General features: G+C 36.2%; 3 protein-coding genes and 1 non-coding gene across 4 annotated transcripts; all 4 read right to left on the bottom strand.

The window, feature by feature from the left end:
- Positions 1-227: 227 nt before the first annotated feature.
- On the bottom strand, positions 228-5,783 carry LOC149730345 (eukaryotic translation initiation factor 4H-like). Its single transcript, XM_089887001.1, has 7 exons — positions 5,543-5,783; positions 5,084-5,231; positions 4,348-4,396; positions 3,796-3,860; positions 3,328-3,433; positions 2,661-2,927; positions 228-1,448 (listed from the first exon to the last, which is right to left on the bottom strand). Exons 1-7 carry the CDS (start codon positions 5,599-5,601, stop codon positions 1,240-1,242), a joined length of 903 nt encoding a protein of 300 aa, XP_089743127.1. The 5' UTR covers positions 5,602-5,783; the 3' UTR covers positions 228-1,239.
- LOC149730346 (small nucleolar RNA SNORA53) lies at positions 1,686-1,908 on the bottom strand. Its single transcript, XR_016385948.1, has one exon. It is a non-coding gene; the product is annotated as a small nucleolar RNA SNORA53 (small nucleolar RNA).
- Positions 5,617-9,980, bottom strand: LOC149730344 (uncharacterized). Its single transcript, XM_089887000.1, has 5 exons — positions 9,712-9,980; positions 9,005-9,379; positions 8,690-8,851; positions 8,326-8,493; positions 5,617-7,736 (listed from the first exon to the last, which is right to left on the bottom strand). Exons 1-5 carry the CDS (start codon positions 9,770-9,772, stop codon positions 7,558-7,560), a joined length of 945 nt encoding a protein of 314 aa, XP_089743126.1. The 5' UTR covers positions 9,773-9,980; the 3' UTR covers positions 5,617-7,557.
- Positions 9,981-10,710: 730 nt separating this feature from the next.
- LOC149730343 (tuberin-like) lies at positions 10,711-17,502 on the bottom strand. The gene is made up of 4 exons (XM_089886967.1): positions 16,275-17,502; positions 15,740-15,928; positions 13,028-15,378; positions 10,711-12,708 (listed from the first exon to the last, which is right to left on the bottom strand). The coding sequence occupies exons 1-4, from the start codon at positions 16,755-16,757 to the stop codon at positions 11,370-11,372; spliced, it is 4,362 nt and encodes a 1,453-aa protein (XP_089743093.1). The 5' UTR covers positions 16,758-17,502; the 3' UTR covers positions 10,711-11,369.
- Positions 17,503-20,839: the final 3,337 nt, after the last annotated feature.

Below are 20,839 nucleotides of genomic sequence, written 5' to 3'. Positions count from 1 at the left end.
TGTGGATATTGATTGGTAGCTCGTTTACCCTCTAAATAGGAGGAATTTACCCCCAGTTTAAGAAATGCTGGTCTAGAAGCATGCAGCTTTGCCTGCTCTCTGCATATGTTAGCCACAAGACTACTAAGAAATAAGTTTCGCTCACAAAAGAGACCACTGCCTTTGACTTATTGTGTCCCTGTAACCACAACTAGGAATAACATAATAAATAATCAAACAACACCTGATCACCAGCTTAATACTTTAACCATCAATTTTTGGTACTTTAAAAGAATTATTTTTTTCATACTTTCCATCAATTTTTCAAACATTTGACTCACTTTACGGTAAAAGCTTTTGAGCAAAGTGAAATCATTTTCGACCGGTCTGTAAGGATTTTCAACACAAACATTTTAAATTCGATAAAATCAAGTTTCGTAACTTTAAAATACGACACCAGTTGTTGTGACATCACACTAAAGAATTGGTAGTACTGCTTTCGTCACACTAAGAAATAAATTAACATGTTGTATAGTGGGGTAAGATGGGACACCTTTAGTACAATTAACAACGGTTTACAAAAGCCGGAAGAATACAGTTTGATAATTCTATTTAGTATTTTGTTTTCTTCAAAATGGGATGATAAATGAGCATGGATACGTGTCCCATTTTCCCCCACTCAACTATACTACGACCAAAAGCAAATTGTATCAAGTGTCCAATGATGGTAATGATGCAGCGCATATTACTTGACAAGCTTAGAACCCAAGCATCCACATGGTCCATGCATTTGTTACTTAAACAACCACTGTAGTTGTACAATACGTGCACTATCAAAAAAACCAAAAGCTTAATTGAATAAACGGAATTTGAACATGCGTACAAGATACATGTTATTCCTAACAATTCCAAATGTTTGATAAAACGACTTTATATAGTTCCCTCTTTCAGATATTGAGAAAGTTTTGGCGGATATTTCTTGTGCGTGACTTCTTTATCTAAACTCAGAAACAAGAAATGCAACGACGGTGCTGCAAATAATAACAACTGTACAATATAGATAGGACAAGCACCTATGAATTAGCAGTAAAACGCGTGGTCAGATAATGGCAGGTGAGGCGTGCCCAATCACAAGTAAAACGCAAAAATAATGTAACAGCTGACGACTGTTCCTTCACTTACACATAACTGCCACGAAACATGATAAATTGTGTTCGGAAAACAAGTTCTTTTATCATTTGTCTCTGGCTGTTATTTCCCTTATTCTGCCGATAATTCCTCAACTTTGCGTTCCTTAATATTCAGCTTCTCTTCAACTTGTTTATCCAAGTCGTCCAAACCTTTTTCAGCTATAATTTGTTCCCGTGGCCGAGCCCCGCCGAAAATTGCGGAATTTGGATTCGCGACGGCATTTACTGGTTTGTCCACTGTACGTTTCTGCAGCTTCAGACGAGGGCGATTACTTGTGTCTTTGTGGACAAAAATATTTAAAAAGATGATAAAAATTTTAAATAAATTTTGAATAACTTGAATTAAAGTATGAATGAATATAACCTTTATAACCTTAAAGAACAAAATATAATTTTTTCAAATTTCTATCTCTTACAGTTTAAAGAAACGCTGTAAGACTGTATTTTTATTTTTTGATAACGTTGGTATTAATTAACAGATAATATTTTTTTAACGTTGTCTCCAAAAAGGCAAACTTTGTCCGCAGTAAAGATTTATGCAGTTTGAAATACAAAGCCGAACTGCTAAAATTTTAGTGAGGGTACAAATACTTTGACACACCATTGACTCATATGCTATACACTGAACAACCATGAATGGTTGCTGGACACTCGTACACCAAATATTGCCACTAAACGTGAAGTAAACGACAATATTTGAAAACTTTTCGTCCGTAAAGCATATTCAAGGAAGTGTGTCAATAATTTAGATTTAGTATTATTATATAATATATATAGTCATAGTCATAGGCGCCGAGTTTTGAAATGTAGTGCAGAGGCGAGCCTATTATGACGTAACACAATCGTGACGCGCCTACGCGTACTCGGCGCCTATAAACGAACGATTTATATATCGGTCAATCTTGCAAATACGCACGGGGAAAGGATCAACGCGTAACACTGACGTCCAGCGTTGAGCAAGCGTAAAATAACGTCAATGAAACGCCGAAGTGTTATGACGTCACGATTGTGTTACGTCATAATAGGCTCGCCTCTGCACTACATTTCAAAACTCGGCGCCTATGTATATAGTAGGGTGGGGGTAAGATGGGACACCTTTAGCACATTATATCTAAATAACCCGATCATGTTATAAACAATAACAAAGGTCTATAGGAGCTGTGAGAATACAGTTTTATAATTCTTTGAAGTGTAACATGTTACTTTACTACATATATATAGTAGGTTGGGGAAGACGTGCCACCTTTTTATTGTATTTTCTTGTCCCATTTGGTAGTAAACAAAGAACATTCAAAGATTGTAAAACCCTATCTTCACGACTCCCATATACCGTTGTTAATTGTTTAAAATACAATTAGGATATTTAGATATTATGTGCTAAAAGCGTTTCATTTTACCCCACATGACAATATAAAGTAGGCAAATATTTTAATTTAAACTACATAAAGTGGTTTTTATACAAAGTAGTCAAATGTTCCAACAAGAACAAACCTGCAGTGGTAGGTTGATCTTTTTGTTCAGCCTCCCAGTTTTGGTACCGATCCCTTCCATGGTCTCGGTCTCGACCCCCTCTGTTATAACCACTGTTGTAATCTGAGCCACCAAAGTTTCGTTCGTTGCCGTAGCTTCCCCCACGGTCGTACCTTCCGTATGATTCTTGGTTTCCATTATTGTACCCCCGACCCCCACGCCCCCGATTGTAACCCCCGCCACCACCACCACCGCCGCGGTATTGTTCAAAATCTTGGTTTCTTTGCCCTGAATGGTTTGTTTGATGTAAAACACTGAATAAAATTTACTGTGGAACAGTAAGGATCTGGTGCCACTAAAACAAACAGACAAAAATCAAGTCCAACCAATTGTTATATAAAAAATAATAGATATCTATTTTGCCGAAATGACATCAGCTGTCTCTTGTTAAAAGAATAACTGTGACACAGTGGTTAGTTCCCCTGCTTATAGGTTACAGGTTCATTTACTCTACTGTTTGTGCTGTTCGTAAAAACAATTAATTGCATTCACTACATTAATCAACGAGGTGCCCTATGTTAAACAAATGCATGTGTAACTAAATTTAAAAAAACAGGACAAAAAAATCTGAGGCTGATGAGACAGTTAATTATATTCATCACAAAAACTTCACTAAACTCGATCTGACCTCTTCCCCCACCCCCATGTCCTCCTCTCCCTCCTCTTCCTCCCCCCCTTCCTCCTCCTCTCTTCTGCTCCGCTACATTCACACGAAGACACTGATCTTCAAATTGCTGGAAAGAGAAGATTTTTAAAAACTTTGAAAGACAAAGTTTGAAGGAAAAAAGGTTATGTTTCTTGCCAGATGGCAGACGCAACTTTGAAAATACAATACATGTTTTCATACAAGAGATATATGGCTAAAACATTATTTACAACATGTCTGGTAGCACAAGTAACAGAATAAATATAGAAATTCTGTTTCTACAGCATAATCAGGCTATAACTTCTACTTTGGCCAAAGGTCGGCAACTTACGGACCGCGAGCCAAGTTTTCTATGTGCGGCCGCGACAAACATAAATCTCTGATTTGGCCCGTGCAATGAAAAAGGCCAACCCCTGACTTAGACTATGGTCCATGCATATTAATACTCACAGCTCCGTTAAATTCTAATGCTTCTTTCAGGGATTCCAAATGCTCAAATTCAACGTAACAGTAACCTGTGATATAACAGTATAGATTGTGATGTTATTAAGGAATTTGAACCAATGTAATTTACTTATCCTAACACACAGTGAATAAATGAAAGTGAATTCACATGACAAGGCAATGGTATGTAACTTATTTATCCTCGCATGGCAAGGCAACGACAGTCGTTATAACACGGGTGTTCTGTATCATACACCTTGTGCCAGCTTAAAGGTTACCACGTGAGGTAACTTATTTAGTCTAACATGGTGCGGCAACGACAGTGGTTATAACACTGGTGTTCTATTTAATACATCTTGTGCCCGCTTATAAGTTACCGTGTATGTAACTTATTTATCCTCGCATGGCGGGGCAATGACAGTCGGTATAATACGGGTGTTCTGTTTCATACACCTTGTGCCCACTTATAAGTTACCACATATGTAACTTTGTGGGTGTTTGGTTTTCTTTATGGCTTACAATTTGGACAACACAGACACAAAAACACAGATAACTTGCCCCGAAACTTGTCTGTTTCTCTGTCTCTTACCATGCGGACATTCTTTATCTGTGTAAAGAAAACATTAACACTTCGTCGGCAAAAAAAAACTTCCAAAATACATTTTGTTACACCAGATGAGCTGCTAAATGATTAATTACATTAAACCTGATAGCAGAAGTAACAGATTATGTTGAACAAAAATGTTAACATGAGATAATGTAATGTATCAGCCAATAAGAAGAGTAATATAACTGTATGATGAATTACAATTGCTTGCCCATCAAAAACACTTCTTTATAACAACAATCAAAAATGTAACTGTAATTTGGTCTATAATCATACATAAGTCACTTCCAATTACAATATCACAACAGCAAGACTAAGAGACAAAAATCCTGCCCAAAAAAATCTAAACAAAAATCCTCAATGCAAAAAACATTTTAAAAGTTTCCATCTTTCTTACACCAAAATCTTTGCATTATGTCTGGTGATAGAAGTAACAAAATATGTTGAAAAATAATGTAACATCCTATAAGAAGAGTAATATAACTGTATGATGACCTTATTACAAGTACTTGCCCATCAAAACTACTTATTTATAACAACATTCAAATATTTTCATTTTAAAACCTTTTCAAAAGTTTTAATTTTTCAAATTTTGCCACAGAAGTTCTAATTTTGCCCACAAAAAATAGAAAAATGTTTCAAACAAAAATCCTGCGCAAAAATGTAAACAAATTAATTTTTTCTTACGCTTAAATCTTTGAAAATGAGATCGATGTCTCCTTGCACTGTTTGTGTTGGAAGGTTTCCCACGAAACATGTGAACGGGGGTTCGCTTGGTAATTCTGTTTGTTGTCGTTGGTTGCCTCTAGATCTGTACCCTCCTCTGCCACCATAACTAAACACATTGTATATTTGTTACAGAAACTGAGAAACGTAAGAGTTAATAGGAGAGTAAAAATTGGACCACACCGTAAGGCTAAACCTAAAATAACTACCAACCTCTCACACTTTCCACCAGCCTAATCTGTTATGTTCCAGACTATTCTTAACTAGTGCCAAAATATATACACAAATATATATTTATATAATACATTTTTATTATTGTAATACGGTTATTTACATTATGCCTGGTAGCAGAAGTAACATATTATTTATTTAGTCCATTAATAAACTCATATGGTTATATACTTAAACTAACTTACTTACCTTTGCCCGTAATTCCCCCTATCATTGTATGCCATAATCAGTTTATCACAAAATCGCATAAACTGTGAAAAAGAAAAACTAATTTAGCAATCAAATTACAATTATTGACACTAAACTATTACCGAACAAAATCTCGTTTCAAGCGAAATTATGCAACAAAAAGCGTATATTTATTTATCATCATTAAGAACTAGATTTTTAAACTACATCTATAGGCAAATATGGTTTAATATACGCCATTTTAAAATTAAAAACGCTACGATTTTCACTCCAACACCAAAAACGGAAACAACACAAGCAACACATGGCCGCAGCGCGGAAATGCCGAGTGTGAAGTATGTTACATGCTATCCGTTTCAGTGACATTTATCATTCATGGGATTTTTGAATCAATTTGAACAGAAAATCCTCATTATGTTTTCATTTAAGGCTTGTCTCGGTTATATAAGTATATGTTTAAACATAAATACTTAAAATCAGATCAGTTGTAGAATTTGGTATATTTTATTCCTTTTAATTGTGATTGCATATATACAGTAGCGGATAAATAAATTACAAGCAAACAATAATATATACGGTTTGAATAATTGGTGCTAAAGCAAAGATTAAACACAGCGAAGGTATAGCAGCAGAACCAGTGGTAGAATACGATACACTTTGGGTGGAAGGCATCGAAGAATTTCTTGGCCGAGTCAATAAATATGGAGGGGTTGAGTTTCTGTAAATATGCATGGTCGTCGTTGTTTGGGTAGAGTTTGGGGTCATAGGTTTGGTGACCATTGGTTGTGGTGTTGCACAATTAATGGTACTTGTAGAACTCATCGTAATTGAGCTGGAATCAGCACAGAGGCCATTTTCGCAGAGACTGTAGTTGGCGAAACACATGCAGCATGGAACACCAGAAAAATACGGTCGCGTGGTTTTATTTTGGTTTGTTGACAGCAGGCAAAAAGCAGCTGTGTTGGACATTGAAGAACATCGGGTCAACGCGCACCCAACTTTCGTGGACTCTCCTTTTACCAGTTGTTTGTACACATTACATATAGAAACGTTCCCGGAGCATCTATTAGTTCTGTATACGTACGTGTAATCTAACATAGATGTGATTAACCGTACCTGACTAGACATAGTATTGTTTTTGGATAAAGTGCGGAAAAACACACCCCCCGCGCCAACAGGGGTAATGGGGTGTAAATTATTGCAGATCATATTTAGCGAGAAGGCCATGTTTGCAAGCCTATCGTCCCAAGCCAACTTATGAATGTTGCTTGCCTTTAAACCTAATCTAGCTCGGTTGAATAACTTTACAATAGTCTTTTGATTATCTCCGCTCAGTGAAATACGAGTTGCGGTGAGATCTTTCGAACTCGTCTCATCTGCCAGTAGAAGCATCAAAGCAAACACAGCAAAGAACATGTTTCTTGAACCTGATGTTTCAGAAATAAGTCGCCACAGTTAAAAAGCTGCTTTTCGTAACTTTAACACAACAATAAATGGTTCTCCTTTTTTGTCAGATTGTTCATAAAAGTATTTCCGCGACGGTGGCCTATTTCCGCAATGATGCTACCATTTTATAAAACCTTACGTTGTGATTTGTGCGTGGTGCTGAATGCGTCACACTGTTATTTATTACGAATGTATTTATTTAAGCCTATTTATAATTTCTAAAGTAATTATTATTGTAATTTCTATAGTAACAAGTACTTAGAAAGAAAAAAGCCACGTGTATACATGATTCCAACTATAAAGCTGATAGACGTACCACGGCCTACTAGAGATATCTCTAGTAGGCCATGGACGTACACTGGCGGCACTTTTTTCAGAAAAATAGGTTTCTATTCAACATGCAAAATGACACGCAAATGTCAAGCAAAGTCGTAAAGCGTTCCATATTTAGCCCTATTTTACAAAAAAAAAATTTTCTTTCTGACAAAAATAAAAAAAAAGAGTTTTCCTTTCAAGGTACTTGGTTAGAATTTTTTTCTGTTTAGAATACAAAAATATTTTTTTTACAATTAACGCAAGGCTGCATCGGTAGGATGATGACGTAGAGTTCCAAGTTTTGGGCGACTTATTTTATCGCTGTTGAAACTTTGTCTTCTGGAAGACGAAATCGTACTAACGGTTGATTTTTTCCTAGATGATGAAACTTTATGTTCTTTCGTCAAATCCCTGCGATTCCAATTCATTTGTCCTAGCCATGTAAAATAAGAATGCCGAATACTATAATAATAATAATAACTTTTTATTGGTCTCTTCGATTATGGTAGCGAAGATTTAAAAATATTTTTAACGAAAAGGCAGGATATAGTGACAAAACAACAGTTGTTAAAACACACTTACGGTTAAAAACATATTTACATTTATTTGGAAGAAAATAAGCGTGGTCGCTACACCTAGCGGACAGACGAGCCATTTATTTTAATTAAGTTAAAATTCTAATAGAAACAAAAGTGTGCGTAAAGACACGACCCGTACAATGGGGTGAGTCGGCTATATAAAAATAACGTATATTTTTAACCTCCAATTGATATTTAGTATAGGGTGAGAGAAGGTGGGACACCTTTTTGTCTAATTTGTCGTCCTAACATTCAAAAATTTATAAAACAGTATCCTCACGAATCCCATAGACTGTTGTTAACTGTTTAAAACACGATCAGGATATCTGGATATTTAGTGCTAAAGGTGTCCCATCTTCCCCCACATAAACCATCTTGTTTGTTTTGACATACAGTTTATATCGCCGAATACTTTATAAAGAATATGTTATATTTTTTCTATACCTGCTGGAACAATGGAAGGCCTCGGATTCTTGAAGCAAAAACCCACGATGCCACCAAACAGTAAAATGAATGACGCTAACCAACCAAGAACGTAACTTGCGCTGATAGGAACCAAATAATCGTTGTACAAGTAAGTGAAAACACTCACTCCGCATGTGCAGCTACCACCTGTAAAAGTGTTTTTTTCCATTTTTTAAAGTTGTTGATTTTGTGTTAGGAAGTTCAGCGAAAAAAACATGTAAGATTTATAGTAGGGTGGGGGAGATAGGACACTTTTCACTCTATTTTTCCGTCCCGTTTAGTGTGCCATCCTCCCCATTCAAAGATGTCCAATCTTCCCCAACCCTGCTGCATTTTCCTTTACCAGAAACGACAAGAAGGCTTCTCATTCTCTGGTAAGTTGCAGACCGAGCGTCGTCCATCGCAGGTTTACATTGAGTCAAACACAAACGACGAGCACCGAACACAATCGACCCGAAACCGCTGGCAATGCTGATTAAAAATAACCCGACCGGAGCTGCCGCCTCTGCAAATGTAAATCATTGTCTATCAGTAAAAAAACACAGATGTTTTGTTTCATACACTTCGTGCCCGCTTAAAAGTTGTAAATTTTTAATTAATATATCTTTCATTTTCGCATGATAACATAATATACAAATGTTAGTTCTTTTTTACATACCAGATATTATTTCATGTAAGCATCGTTTACTGTTGGGTAGAGGACCATAAATACATCTCTGAAAATACCCGATGTGTCCTTTGACCCTCCCGCCTAGTTCCGAAAGAACAAACCACTCCGGTAAAATAAGCGAGAGAACTAATGCAAACAACCCCACAGCTGCAAAGCTTGCGAGTACAACAACCCGCCAGGCTTCAACTTTTTGCTGAATCTCCGCCTTGCGAGATCTGGTGATCTCGGCTCGACAACCCGGTACACTACATTCCACATCAGGTGATAAGTCGGGTTTGAGTTTTGAAGAATTTCGAAAACATCGGTCCTTTACTCCGGCAAAGTAGTCGCCGTAATATTGAAATTTGTTTGCAGTGGAAGATGCTGAAACGTTATTAATCGGTGAATGAACGATATAAATATATAACCTCGCGTGGTAACGAAAAACAGTTTATGAATCACTGATGTTTACGTTATAAGTGGGTTAGGGCACAGCATATACTAGAGATAGGCTACAGTCTTAAAATCACCTTTTACCATTGCATAATCTTGTCGTAATTTATACGTTTAGGGTTAATTTTGATTTTTATAAATTCAACAGGCCGCAAAATTTGTTTTAAAATTTTACCGGTCTGAAGGCTGTAAATAAGGTTGAAACCGCTGACCTAAGCTAGATACATTCAACAGGTGGAAATACTAATCAGTTTAAAACATACCGCATCCTCGCATGATCCGCGCCAATCTTTCCCGACCTGATGGATTCATATTTTCCTCCATAACTATAACTTAACTACTGTAATGTTTACACAAGTATATATTACTGTGGGGTAAGATGGAACACCTCTTTTGCACATAATATTCAAAAATCCTGATTGTGTTTTAAAACAATTAACAACGCTACTCTGAAATGGGACGGAAAAAATGGAAACGTGTCCCATATTACCCCAACCTACTATACGTTCTTTTTGACTTCTACTATTATAGCGGCGGTGATTTTATACGGTTAGCAACCTTTTTTGTATTCAAGTAACCTTGGAAACCACTACCCAGGTGATAATTTGAAGAGGCAGCGAAAGCACTTTAACATCAAAGACCATTCATCCATTCAAATTGAATATCGTGTGAGGTTCCCACTTGAAAATTAAAAGAAGACCCGCAGTCAGTGTGGGTGAAACAACAATGAATTGTCTTCCATTATCTTTTCACACCGCGCAAAATAAAGGTTTTTATAGGTAATCGGGTTATCAAAACAATTTAAACTTGATGGTTTATTTAATCTTTTGTAAAAAGGAATAGTGTTTATTTTTGAATATCGTAGAAAACGGCCACAGTTCTAAGATACTTCCTGTTAAGTTTATATTGTTACCGTATTTCCCATACGGTCCTATAGTATGTGATGCTCACTATTAAATAAAAGTTTTGATCTGGTACTATTGTCATCAGAACGCCTTATTTTAAAACGACTCCTCCATTTGTAGAGGTCATGTCTTTGCACACACTTTTCGTCTATTTCTATAGCAACTTGTTTTGATTTAAATTTAGTAACTCAGTGTGAGTTCACCATACAGACATGCTTTTTAACTAACACTCTTTTTTACAATTTTATCCATAGCCTGTTTTAACAACTGCTGTTGTTTTGCTGTTGATTCCCTTCTCTTCGTTCTTCAAATAACATGATGTTTGGTATCGGTTTCGAAGAGATAAATAAAATTATGTTGTTTATGTAAACTTATACCAATTTTTAATACATCTTATTCTTGCAAGTAGTGACGAACACAGATGTTTTAACAAAAAAAAAGACTTCTCACGTAACAACACAGTAAAATACAAAGAATAAAAAGGATTTTAGAGATTTTTAAAACTTGGTAAAATTTTCAAGGAAAAATTGTTTTGCTAAAGTTATTTCAAAATCGTTGTAGTATTTAGTTAACATATTAATAGCACCAAACAAACTTTCGAAACTCAAGAAGCCATGAAAATATAAATATTAAATAGGAATCAAATTAGTTTTAGTTATCATGTAGCCAGATAAAATATTAAGTGAAATAGGAAATATCATTTTTACATAATTAGTTAAAAATAAATTGAAAACGAAACACAGAAATTGTAAAAGTGATGCCAAGTATGCATCACAAAAAAAAGAAAACCAAGATGTCCCCTGTGAATAATATTCAATTCAGTAATCCAGGAGCACCAGTGTAATGATCTTTCAAGGTTATGTGTGACTGAGCTCTCAGCCGCCATTGTTAGTAGATTGGAGAAATAGTTGACGCGCAACAAATTTGTTTATCGATTTGCAGTACAGAATATACAAGGTAGCCCGGCCTGTTCTGCCATCCTAGGTTCGGTGCTTGTGAAGGAACACTGAAAAGATTTAAATATAATCGGAAAACTCATCAATTTGGTATTGTGGGTTACTAGTTGTGGAAGATGTGTTACCACTCTCTTGGATTGCCCTTGAACGGATACGCTTGATTTGATTTAAACGAGAAAGTGGTTTCGAAACGCAGTCACCGGGTTTATCTTTATGACGATAAGCTAGAGCTGCCATATTTGCATGGAGTGCGGTTTGTCGTACCACCATACCAAGGTGGTCGTTCGATACAATGCGCTTCTCGGTCATTTGGAGAATCACTTCAAGTTCAGGCTTGTGGTAATACAATTCAACTTGGTTAAAGTTTGTATCTTTAGGTTTTATAATGATTTCAATTGATAGGAATTGTCCCTTTACCACACAGCCTGGGACATAGTCTTGGGATGTGTCATCGTCATATACTATCATTACATAATCATTACCAATATGCCTTTGCTTGCAACTGATGTCAGTGCCAGCATTAGGCATGAGTGTTGTTACATGAAACACCATCTGCATAATGTTTTCCTGCCATATGTAAGTGAACTGGCCATCTTCTTTCTCACTTTGATCAAGCCCGCCGAGATAAATATGCGACATATTGCAATCTGCTAAACAAACCAGTTTCCCCAATGTGTTTAGGAATTCTTGGTATCTAGTTGAACCATGTTCGTTGCTTAAAATGGCTCTTCCATCACTGCCTTGATACTCCCCAACGTAAACCACACCAGTGGACCAAATATCATAAGGCGTGATCCTGTCAAGAACTTGTACAGCTCTGTCTATCATGGGCGTGTCTGGTAGAAGCAACGGGAGATGCATTGAACCCGCCACTGCAGCAGTTTGGAAAAGTTGCAAAAAAATGAACGCAGGGGTTGAGAAATTTTCATCAGCTTTACTCTGTGTAGATTTAAACTGTGCTGCATACCCTGAAGCATTATTATTTTGCCCCGGATTTTGCAAGCGATTTGCTAATTTTCTCTTTGCCTTTTCAGCCGCACTTTGTGTGTTGGAACTTGCGCTGCCTAATGTACGGCTCCGCTGTCGGGGACGACTTAATTGTGGGGAAGAAATGGGCAGTACGGATTCACCATTAAGTTGCAAAGATACTTCACTAGTAAGTGAATTCACGTTAGAATTTAAGTCTTGTGTTTGCTCAACTAATTGGAACTGATTACAATGCATCATCCAGCAAGAATTCCCAGACGGTCGTCTTACACAGATTTCTGCCCAAGTGGATGAACGTTCAGTGACGGGTTTCCTGCTTTTAGTTGCTACAGTTGCACCACTGTGTTGGTATAAAGGCAACAGTTGGTTGCCACTGTTTCGTAAAGTTGCACCACTGGATTTGTGACGATTTCTGTTGAAAAACAACAAAAATGATAGTAATGAATTTGGCTAACTAAATTCTATTCAGAATTTTTTATTTAAAATAGGTTGGACTTTTTTGCCAGTTATGTATTTCGTAGCACCAGATCCTTACTTTAATTTTTACACAAGAATCGTTCAGGGTTAGATAAAGCAACAAAGTAACATAAATGGTAACATGTAAGCAGGCACGAGGTGTATGAACACCCGTTTTATAACGACTGTCGTTTTACGTCCACGTGAGGATAAAGTAAGTCACATTCATTCACTCCCATAGTTTATTTATTTTCAGCTAGATAAATTCATTTCACCTGGATAACTGAACATCGCTTGTAGAAGTAGATTGCAGCTTCCCTGGTGCTTCCACCGACATTTTCCGTCTAGAAGGGGAGAAGTTGTAATAGTTATCTGGATCCGATGATGTCATCACATCGTTTTGCTGCGGAACACCCGTGGTTATTGTTATGAGTCTGTTGCCTAGCAACCAAGTTGAACTTTGACTCTTGCTGAGTTTAGTTTTCTTCAGAGCAGAATGTTCCATAACCGGTAAGCTGTTTGAAAAGACGTACCGTGCCATTAGGTCAATGCTGGATTCAATTAAACTGTGTTGAAGTGGGTCGTCCATGTTGTTTCGGTTGACAGTTTGTAGGTTACGAGTAACAAACTGAACTAATCCAGACCTGAAACTTAGTCTACATTTCACAAACCACATCGAGACAATGTTATGCGCAAGTGAGACGATGTATAGCGAGAATTTCGAAGGGTTAGCGTGGTGTAGTGCTATTGCAAACACACTTAAGTACTGGTCTTCAACAAAATCGGAGTAAAGATGGGGAAGTTGGGACAGAAAAGATAAAAGTTCTAAGACAGCGGTTGCTAGATGGACAGTGGCTGACATCTGTGACAGACGGAGCAGAATAGATGGGAGGAGTCTTATCATTGCATCGGGTTTCATCTCGATCATACATAAAGTAATTGCGTTTATGCATTGCTTGGAGCATTTGGTTGCGAATCCCAGTTCAAAACAACGAAGCATTTGGCGCTGGCGGGAGACGTCAACTTTGTTGTAAAATATCGTAAGTTTCGTGAGGACGTTCAAAGCGATCAGTTGCAGGTCAGCACGCTTCTCAGGTTTATTGTATAATGCCGCTATTCGGTTCGCACTCGACACAAAGTTGCTGAGAAGTTCCATCAAGCTGTCAATGTCATCTAATGATAAGCAAGTTGCAATCTGCTCATTTTCAAGCAGAACTAAAATATTGGTGATGACGGTTTGTAAGATGGGCCAATAGTTTTCATGCTCCATGCACTGGATGCATATCTGTATTATGCGCTGCAGATGAAGATAAACATAATCTGTGTCATTCACTATAGCAGGTTGCAGTCTTTTGCAAACAATATAAGATGAGAAACACTCAACATGCGAGAGTCGAGCTTGGAAGTTGTTGTTAACACGAATCTGAAAGAAAGTGTTGAAAATTTTCATCCGAGATTCCCATAAAATATAAGACTGCTCGGAAAAGTTTTCGACTTCATAATAATTTTCTATCAGCTGTATAAGAACTTCACACGCTTCTATTGAATGGCTTGCTAGAGATGTATGGAACTTTTCAAGGAAGATTTCAATTAATCCTTGTACAGCAGATGCCACAGCAATGAGGACAGTATTTTTCGGTACTTTTGGATCAGCTGGTGAAATACTGCCGGTGATTTTCTTGAGTAAACTTAGTAAGGTAAAATATTGGGTCGACGTACATAGAATACAAATTCGGGTTAAAAATTTAAGAGAATTTTCAATTACTTGTACGTTTGTTTCATCCGCTAAGTTCGAGAACTGCGGCAAAATAACTTTTTCCACAAGATCCGCTTCATGCTGCTGGAAATTGTTGGAAACAATATTCATCTCCAATTCTAACAGTTGCAACCTCACTGCGGGGTTCATGTCGTTGCTATAGAATCTATCTATTAGAACTTTGAGCTTAACGATCCAGTTTTCTATTGAAGGGCTTAATAAATGCATTTTGTAAGTTAGAAGGTTGATAACAGACTCTGTAGGTCTATGTAGAATCTGCTGTTCGATTATTTCATTCAGTCTTTCCTTGGAGCCAGTAAATGCTTGAATCTGACATAAGTTTTCCACAATACTTAGCAGCTCATGAGTTTTCTCTTTCAAAGGGGCGACTCTTTCAGTGTTCTTACTGCCCTTTAAAATACAAAGCAATTTCTCGATAATGTTAAGCATATTGTCCCATGCTGAAACTTGTAGCTCATGACCAAACTTTTTGACCAATCTGTGACAAGTCAGCACTACTTCAAAGGCGAGCATTAAGTTATGACTTTTTAACGCATATTCAAAGGAAGGTAGAATAGACTGTGGGGTGTACATTAAACTTTTCACACATTTAGACCCCCATAAGCCCATTCCAATGAAAAAAATTGCGCTTTGTATTTTCGGGTATGTTTCTTGCTTTGCATCACCTTGAAGGATTTCTAATAGAGTCTGTATACAGCTATACCCCAAGTGAGTTCCCATTAAGTTTCTCATTAGATTCCAACTAAAGTCACAACATTCTTTAATATTCAATGTGTGGCAAAGTGTGTTAATGGCATCATTAGTGCATTGCTTTGGGAGAGCTTTGTAAGTGATCAGAGCTTCCAACACCTGAAAAGATAAAGTGGTTTATTTACTTTTATTTAAATTTCACTTTTTATTTAGTTTTTACTGACTTTTTTGAACTCCATTTACTTTTTTAAATTCCTATATACTTTTATTCACAATACTGAAACCAGTTTCTCTTTTAATTTTACAATATCATAGTACAATACCATGGTATAACCTGTGTACACATTAAATAAGTGATAATGTAATAAAGAGCTCCCTAGTTTTGTTAAACACAGGCGTGAATATGAAGAAAAAAATTTAAAGAGCACAAAGACGAGTTGAGTTATGCAACACTGAGAATATGAGTTGCCATCAGAATCTGCTAGTTCAAATATACATCAAGGAATTCTACAAAACAAACCTTGAGACTGCATTCATATTGTTCCACAGAAGAACAAGAAGTGCAACTTGTGCATACGCTACGTACAATACCATGAATGGTTTCCTCTGTAAGATGAGATGAATTAAACTTGATGACATTACACAACATATCTATGTACAAAGCATTTGAACCCATACATTCCATCCATTGTACCAAATGTGGACCAATCTGTAATATTTAAAAGTAAAGGTTAAAATATGATTCAAGCCATAATACAAGAGGACTAACGAATGACGAGAGTAACCGATAAGAAATGTTAGGTGAAGGAAACTTATACACAGCGCATTATAACACGGGTGTTCTGATTCATACACCTCATGGTCGCTTAGGAGTTACCACGTATGTAACTTATTTATACTCGTGTGGCGGGGCAACGACAGTTGTTAAAACACAGGTGTTCTGTTTCATACACCTCATGCTTACCAGTTACCTTGTGTGTAAACTTTGTGGGAGATTATTTTTTAGAATCAATGACAACCTATTAGAAATCAATGTTTTACAAACTATTACTCACTTCTTCCTCAAGCATAAATAAGTTCTTTCCATGTTCGGTAAGAACGTAAATAATTTCCATCACGTTTTCGACATCAGATTTCTCAGTAAAAACATGTTTTCCCACTTCAGCGTATAACAACGCACGCAGCATGCTTAAGTGGCGGTGTTGTTTAGTTATCAATGTCTTTAAAAACATGAAATATTCACTTCGAACGTTTAAGTCCATTGTGGGAAGAAGTTGGTCTTTTGTATCCAGCCACAGCTTTTCGATTACGTCGCAATCGATTTGAACATTTGACAAAACTCTTTCAAATTCTCTCAAACGTTTCATGCGCTCTTCTGGATTATTATTTGATGAAATGGCCAACCAAAAGTCATCGCTCACAACAGAATTAGTAGATTGCTGCAAATCAGCCACATCTACTGATGTTTGGGTTTTATGAGACGACAGCAAGTTTTTAAATCTGCTTCTTAAGCTGCTCGCTTCTTTATTATCACTCATGTTTTCTTTGGTTTAATTCAAATAGTTTGTCAGATAGAGCTGACGCAAATGAGGACCTATATTTCAAACTAACAGTGTCGAGAAAAGCATAAATTGTCTCAAAACGTTCACCTAAAACTGATGTACTTCGATAAGCCTCTTCAACTTTAGAGTTATTTTCTTCTACAACAAAAAACCCAGTGCTAGTGAGTTCTAGTGTAAAGAAAGCAGATTCCAATGTTGTAATATGCAGCAGGGTCGGGTTGTTTACTGGAACAGTAACACTTGTAACAGCAAACTTTATTTCAGAAGCAATTGATTGGATCTCATTCACTAATTCATTATAATCCATCTAAAAAAAGATTTGGGCACTTGTGCAGAATCTTCCGGTACATAGCAGAATAGGCTGATGGAAAGTGTTAGAGGTTGGTGGTTAGTGGTTATTTATAAGGGGTAATGGTTATAGGGGTTAGTGGTTTGGGGGTTAGGGGTTTTAGGGATTAGTGGTTATAGGGGTTAGTGGTTAGCAAATAAGGTAGGTGGAAGATTCTTTACTACCACCAAGATTTGGCTTATAGTTACAAAGTTTTCCTTCTTTTGTGCTAACCACGTAAAACCACCAACCCTTAACTAATAATCCGTAACTATACCAACGTAACACTTTCCACCAGCCTAATATGTAATGTACCGGAGAATTCTTTACTATATTGCCAAACGATTTATAAACAAAGCTAACTTTGCATTATGTGCAGAGATTTAAAGATAAACATATCATTACATGGGTTAATGCTTTAACGCTCAGGCTGGAAGCTTTCCGAAAATCCCCTTAGTATGACGTAGTTAGATATTTCTATGAGGTCGTCGAGCGTGTCGATGTTATTGCACAATTTTATTTAACTGTTTGGTGTTATTTAAAAGTTTGAGGTAGGCCTGGAGCATATTTGTTGTTTAGTGTTATTTTAAAGTTGGAAGTAGGCCTGGAGCATATTTGTTGTTTAGTGTTATTTTAAAGTTTGAGGTAGGCCTGGAGCATATTTGTTGTTTAGTGTTATTTTAAAGTTGGAAGTAGGCCTGGAGCATATTTGTTGTTTAGTGTTATTTTAAAGTTGGAAGTAGGCCTGGAGCATATTTGTTGTTTAGTGTTATTTTAAAGTTGGAAGTAGGCCTGGAGCATATTTGTTGTTTAGTGTTATTTTAAAGTTGGAAGTAGGCCTGGAGCATATTTGTTGTTTAGTGTTATTAAATTGTTTAGTGTTATTTTAAAGTTGGAGGTAGGCCTGGAGCATATTTGTTGTTTAGTGTTATTTTAAAGTTGGAAGTAGGCCTGGAGCATATTTGTTGTTTAGTGTTATTTTAAAGTTGGAAGTAGGCCTGGAGCATATTTGTTGTTTAGTGTTATTTTAAAGTTGGAGGTAGGCCTGGAGCATATTTGTTGTTTAGTGTTATTTTAAAGTTGGTAGTAGGCCTGGAGCATATTTGTTGTTTAGTGTTATTTTAAAGTTGGAGGTAGGCCTGGAGCATATTTGTTGTTTAGTGTTATTTTAAAGTTGGAAGTAGGCCTGGAGCATATTTGTTGTTTAGTGTTATTTAAAAGTTTGAGGTAGGCCTGGAGCATATTTGTTGTTTCGTGTTATTAAATTGTTTAGTGTTATTTTAAAGTTGGAGGTAGGCCTGGAGCATATTTGTTGTTTAGTGTTATTAAATTGTTTAGTGTTATTTTAAAGTTGGAAGTAGGCCTGGAGCATATTTGTTGTTTCGTGTTATTAAATTGTTTAGTGTTATTTTAAAGTTGGAGGTAGGCCTGGAGCATATTTGTTGTTTAGTGTTATTTTAAAGTTGGAGGTAGGCCTGGAGCATATTTGTTGCAACTGTGACGTCACTGGCGGGGCAATCGGATTTGACCGTTTCTCATTACACGGACTCGCCGAAATTTTAATTTGTCTCATCCCTAAGTATTTCTGAATACGTTTACGTTTGTATGAGCGTTTAAAAAGCACATATTTAAACGGTTGCAAACCGAAAACAAAGGGTTGCAAAGACTTCCTTTTTTTCTGTTTTTTTGCAACCCTAACGTTTAGTAAAACTTTACGCCTATGGCAATAGGCATGAGCAATATACAATCTGTTAAGATGATTGCTTCTAAATTTTGAAACAGGTAATGTCCTATATATAATAATGTTATTGATAAATGTTATGTGTGCTGACCGAATGCCTCAATTAGGTTGTTACGTTACAGGTATGGCCGTATGGGTGCTTTCCATACCTGTACATAACTACCGATATCGATGTGTTCAATTCAACTGATTTATTTTGTTGTATTTATGCCAATGCATATTTCACAATATCAGTAAAGTAGTATCTAGTATGCTGCTGGCGTTGTGGCTTAGTGGGTTAGGCGCCTGCATTGCAACCAAAGTGTGCCCGATAGCCAGGCAAGTAGATTATTGTAGATAAGATTCAAAACATAGATTATTGTTGCTACCGCAGGCCAATGGAAGTGGTGAATTAAAACTTTTGGTTTGATTTACGCATACATTAAGCCACTGGCGTCGATTTATATGGTGCAGGGTATGCAGGCCTACCCTGAGAAAAAAATATTGGAAGTACAGGGTAATAATACAAATATATTAGTCATACAACCTATGCACTATGTAGTCTCTATTTTCTCAGAAACCTCAACTTTCCTTTTTTTTCTTTTATAGTTTTACTTCACTACTTCCTTTTAAACATAAGCTTACCCGCAAATAACATTTATTAGACTAAAAAAAAGCCCATAAATTTAATAACCTATATAAACCACAAGAAGTAACCAGAGCATTACACTTGATTTACTTAAATTATAAATTTATGGTTTTAACTAAATTATAAAGACTTTTGAAAATCTAAATGACATCTTAACTTTATCTAAAGTAAATTCAGCAATAATCATAAAAATGACCTAATTAAACATCCTTAACTTAAAACATAAATTACATTATTAGAAAATGTGGGCAAAGCTGTAAAATGTCTGATTTTGATACTTAATTACCTTTAAAATCAATTAAATCATTAATTAAAATAATTTAATTTACATTTTAAAATTAATTTTATCACAAAGTTAGTATTGGTTGGGGTAGAAAAAACGGGTAACACTAATAGAGGGAAAAGGGAAAAGAGGGAAAAGGGGGAAATCGACACTACAAGGGGAAATAGGGAAAAGAGGGGAAAAGGGAAAACTTGCATTCCTAAAGGAGAGGAACAGGAAAAGAGGGAAAACAGGGAAATGCTGCTTAGTAAAAAAATTAGATTTTTTTATATTTTATTTACTTAACTTTGATAATTAGAAAAAGGGAACAGGAGAAAATCAATACTAACCCAAGGGAAAAGATAAAAAGTAAAGAAAACAGGGAAAACAGGGAAAACGGTGGAAAAGAAAAAGAGGGAAAAAGGGAAAAGGAAAACAGGGAAACAGTTGAAAAGTGGGAAAAGATGGGAACAGTCGTAAGGAGGGAAAACAGGAAAAGGGAGGGAAGACAGTTTTTTCCTCTTCCCTTTTTTTCTGTTTTCCTTTCGCCCCTCCTTTTCCCTGTTTCCCTCTTTTCTTTATTTTTCATCTTTTCCCTTGTTAGTATTAATTTTCTGCTGTTCCCTTTTTCTAATTTCAAAGTTAAGTAAATAAAATCAAATTTAAAAAATATCGTTTTTTTACTAAGCAGCATTTCCCTGTTTTCCCTCTTTTCCTTTTTCCCTTTTTTAGAAATGCAAGTTTACCCTTTTCCTCTCTTTTCCCTATTTCCCCTTGTAGTGTCCATTTCCCTCTTTTTCCTCTTTTCCCTTTTCCCTCTTTTCCCTTTTCTCTTTTAGTGTTACCCAGAAAAAACAAAAACAGAAAAAAACACAGTTGTTTTTTATTACAAATACCTGCATTCATAATAAATTTATCACGAAAGGCCTTCTCACAAAAAAAGTTTAGCAAACCCCATTAACAGTTTTTTTTGTCAATTTTTGGTTTGATTTAATAATTTGTGCTTTACCGAAAAAATAATTACCACCTAGAAGAACAGTTAGAATAAAAAATAAGCCCAATAAATTTCCTTTTTACCCACAAAAGCTGTTTGCGATAA

Source organism: Ciona robusta, chromosome 10, assembly GCF_009617815.1.
Source record: "Ciona robusta chromosome 10, ASM961781v2".
Lineage (NCBI taxonomy): Eukaryota > Metazoa > Chordata > Ascidiacea > Phlebobranchia > Cionidae > Ciona > Ciona robusta.
This window is presented reverse-complemented; position numbering and strand designations above follow the sequence as displayed.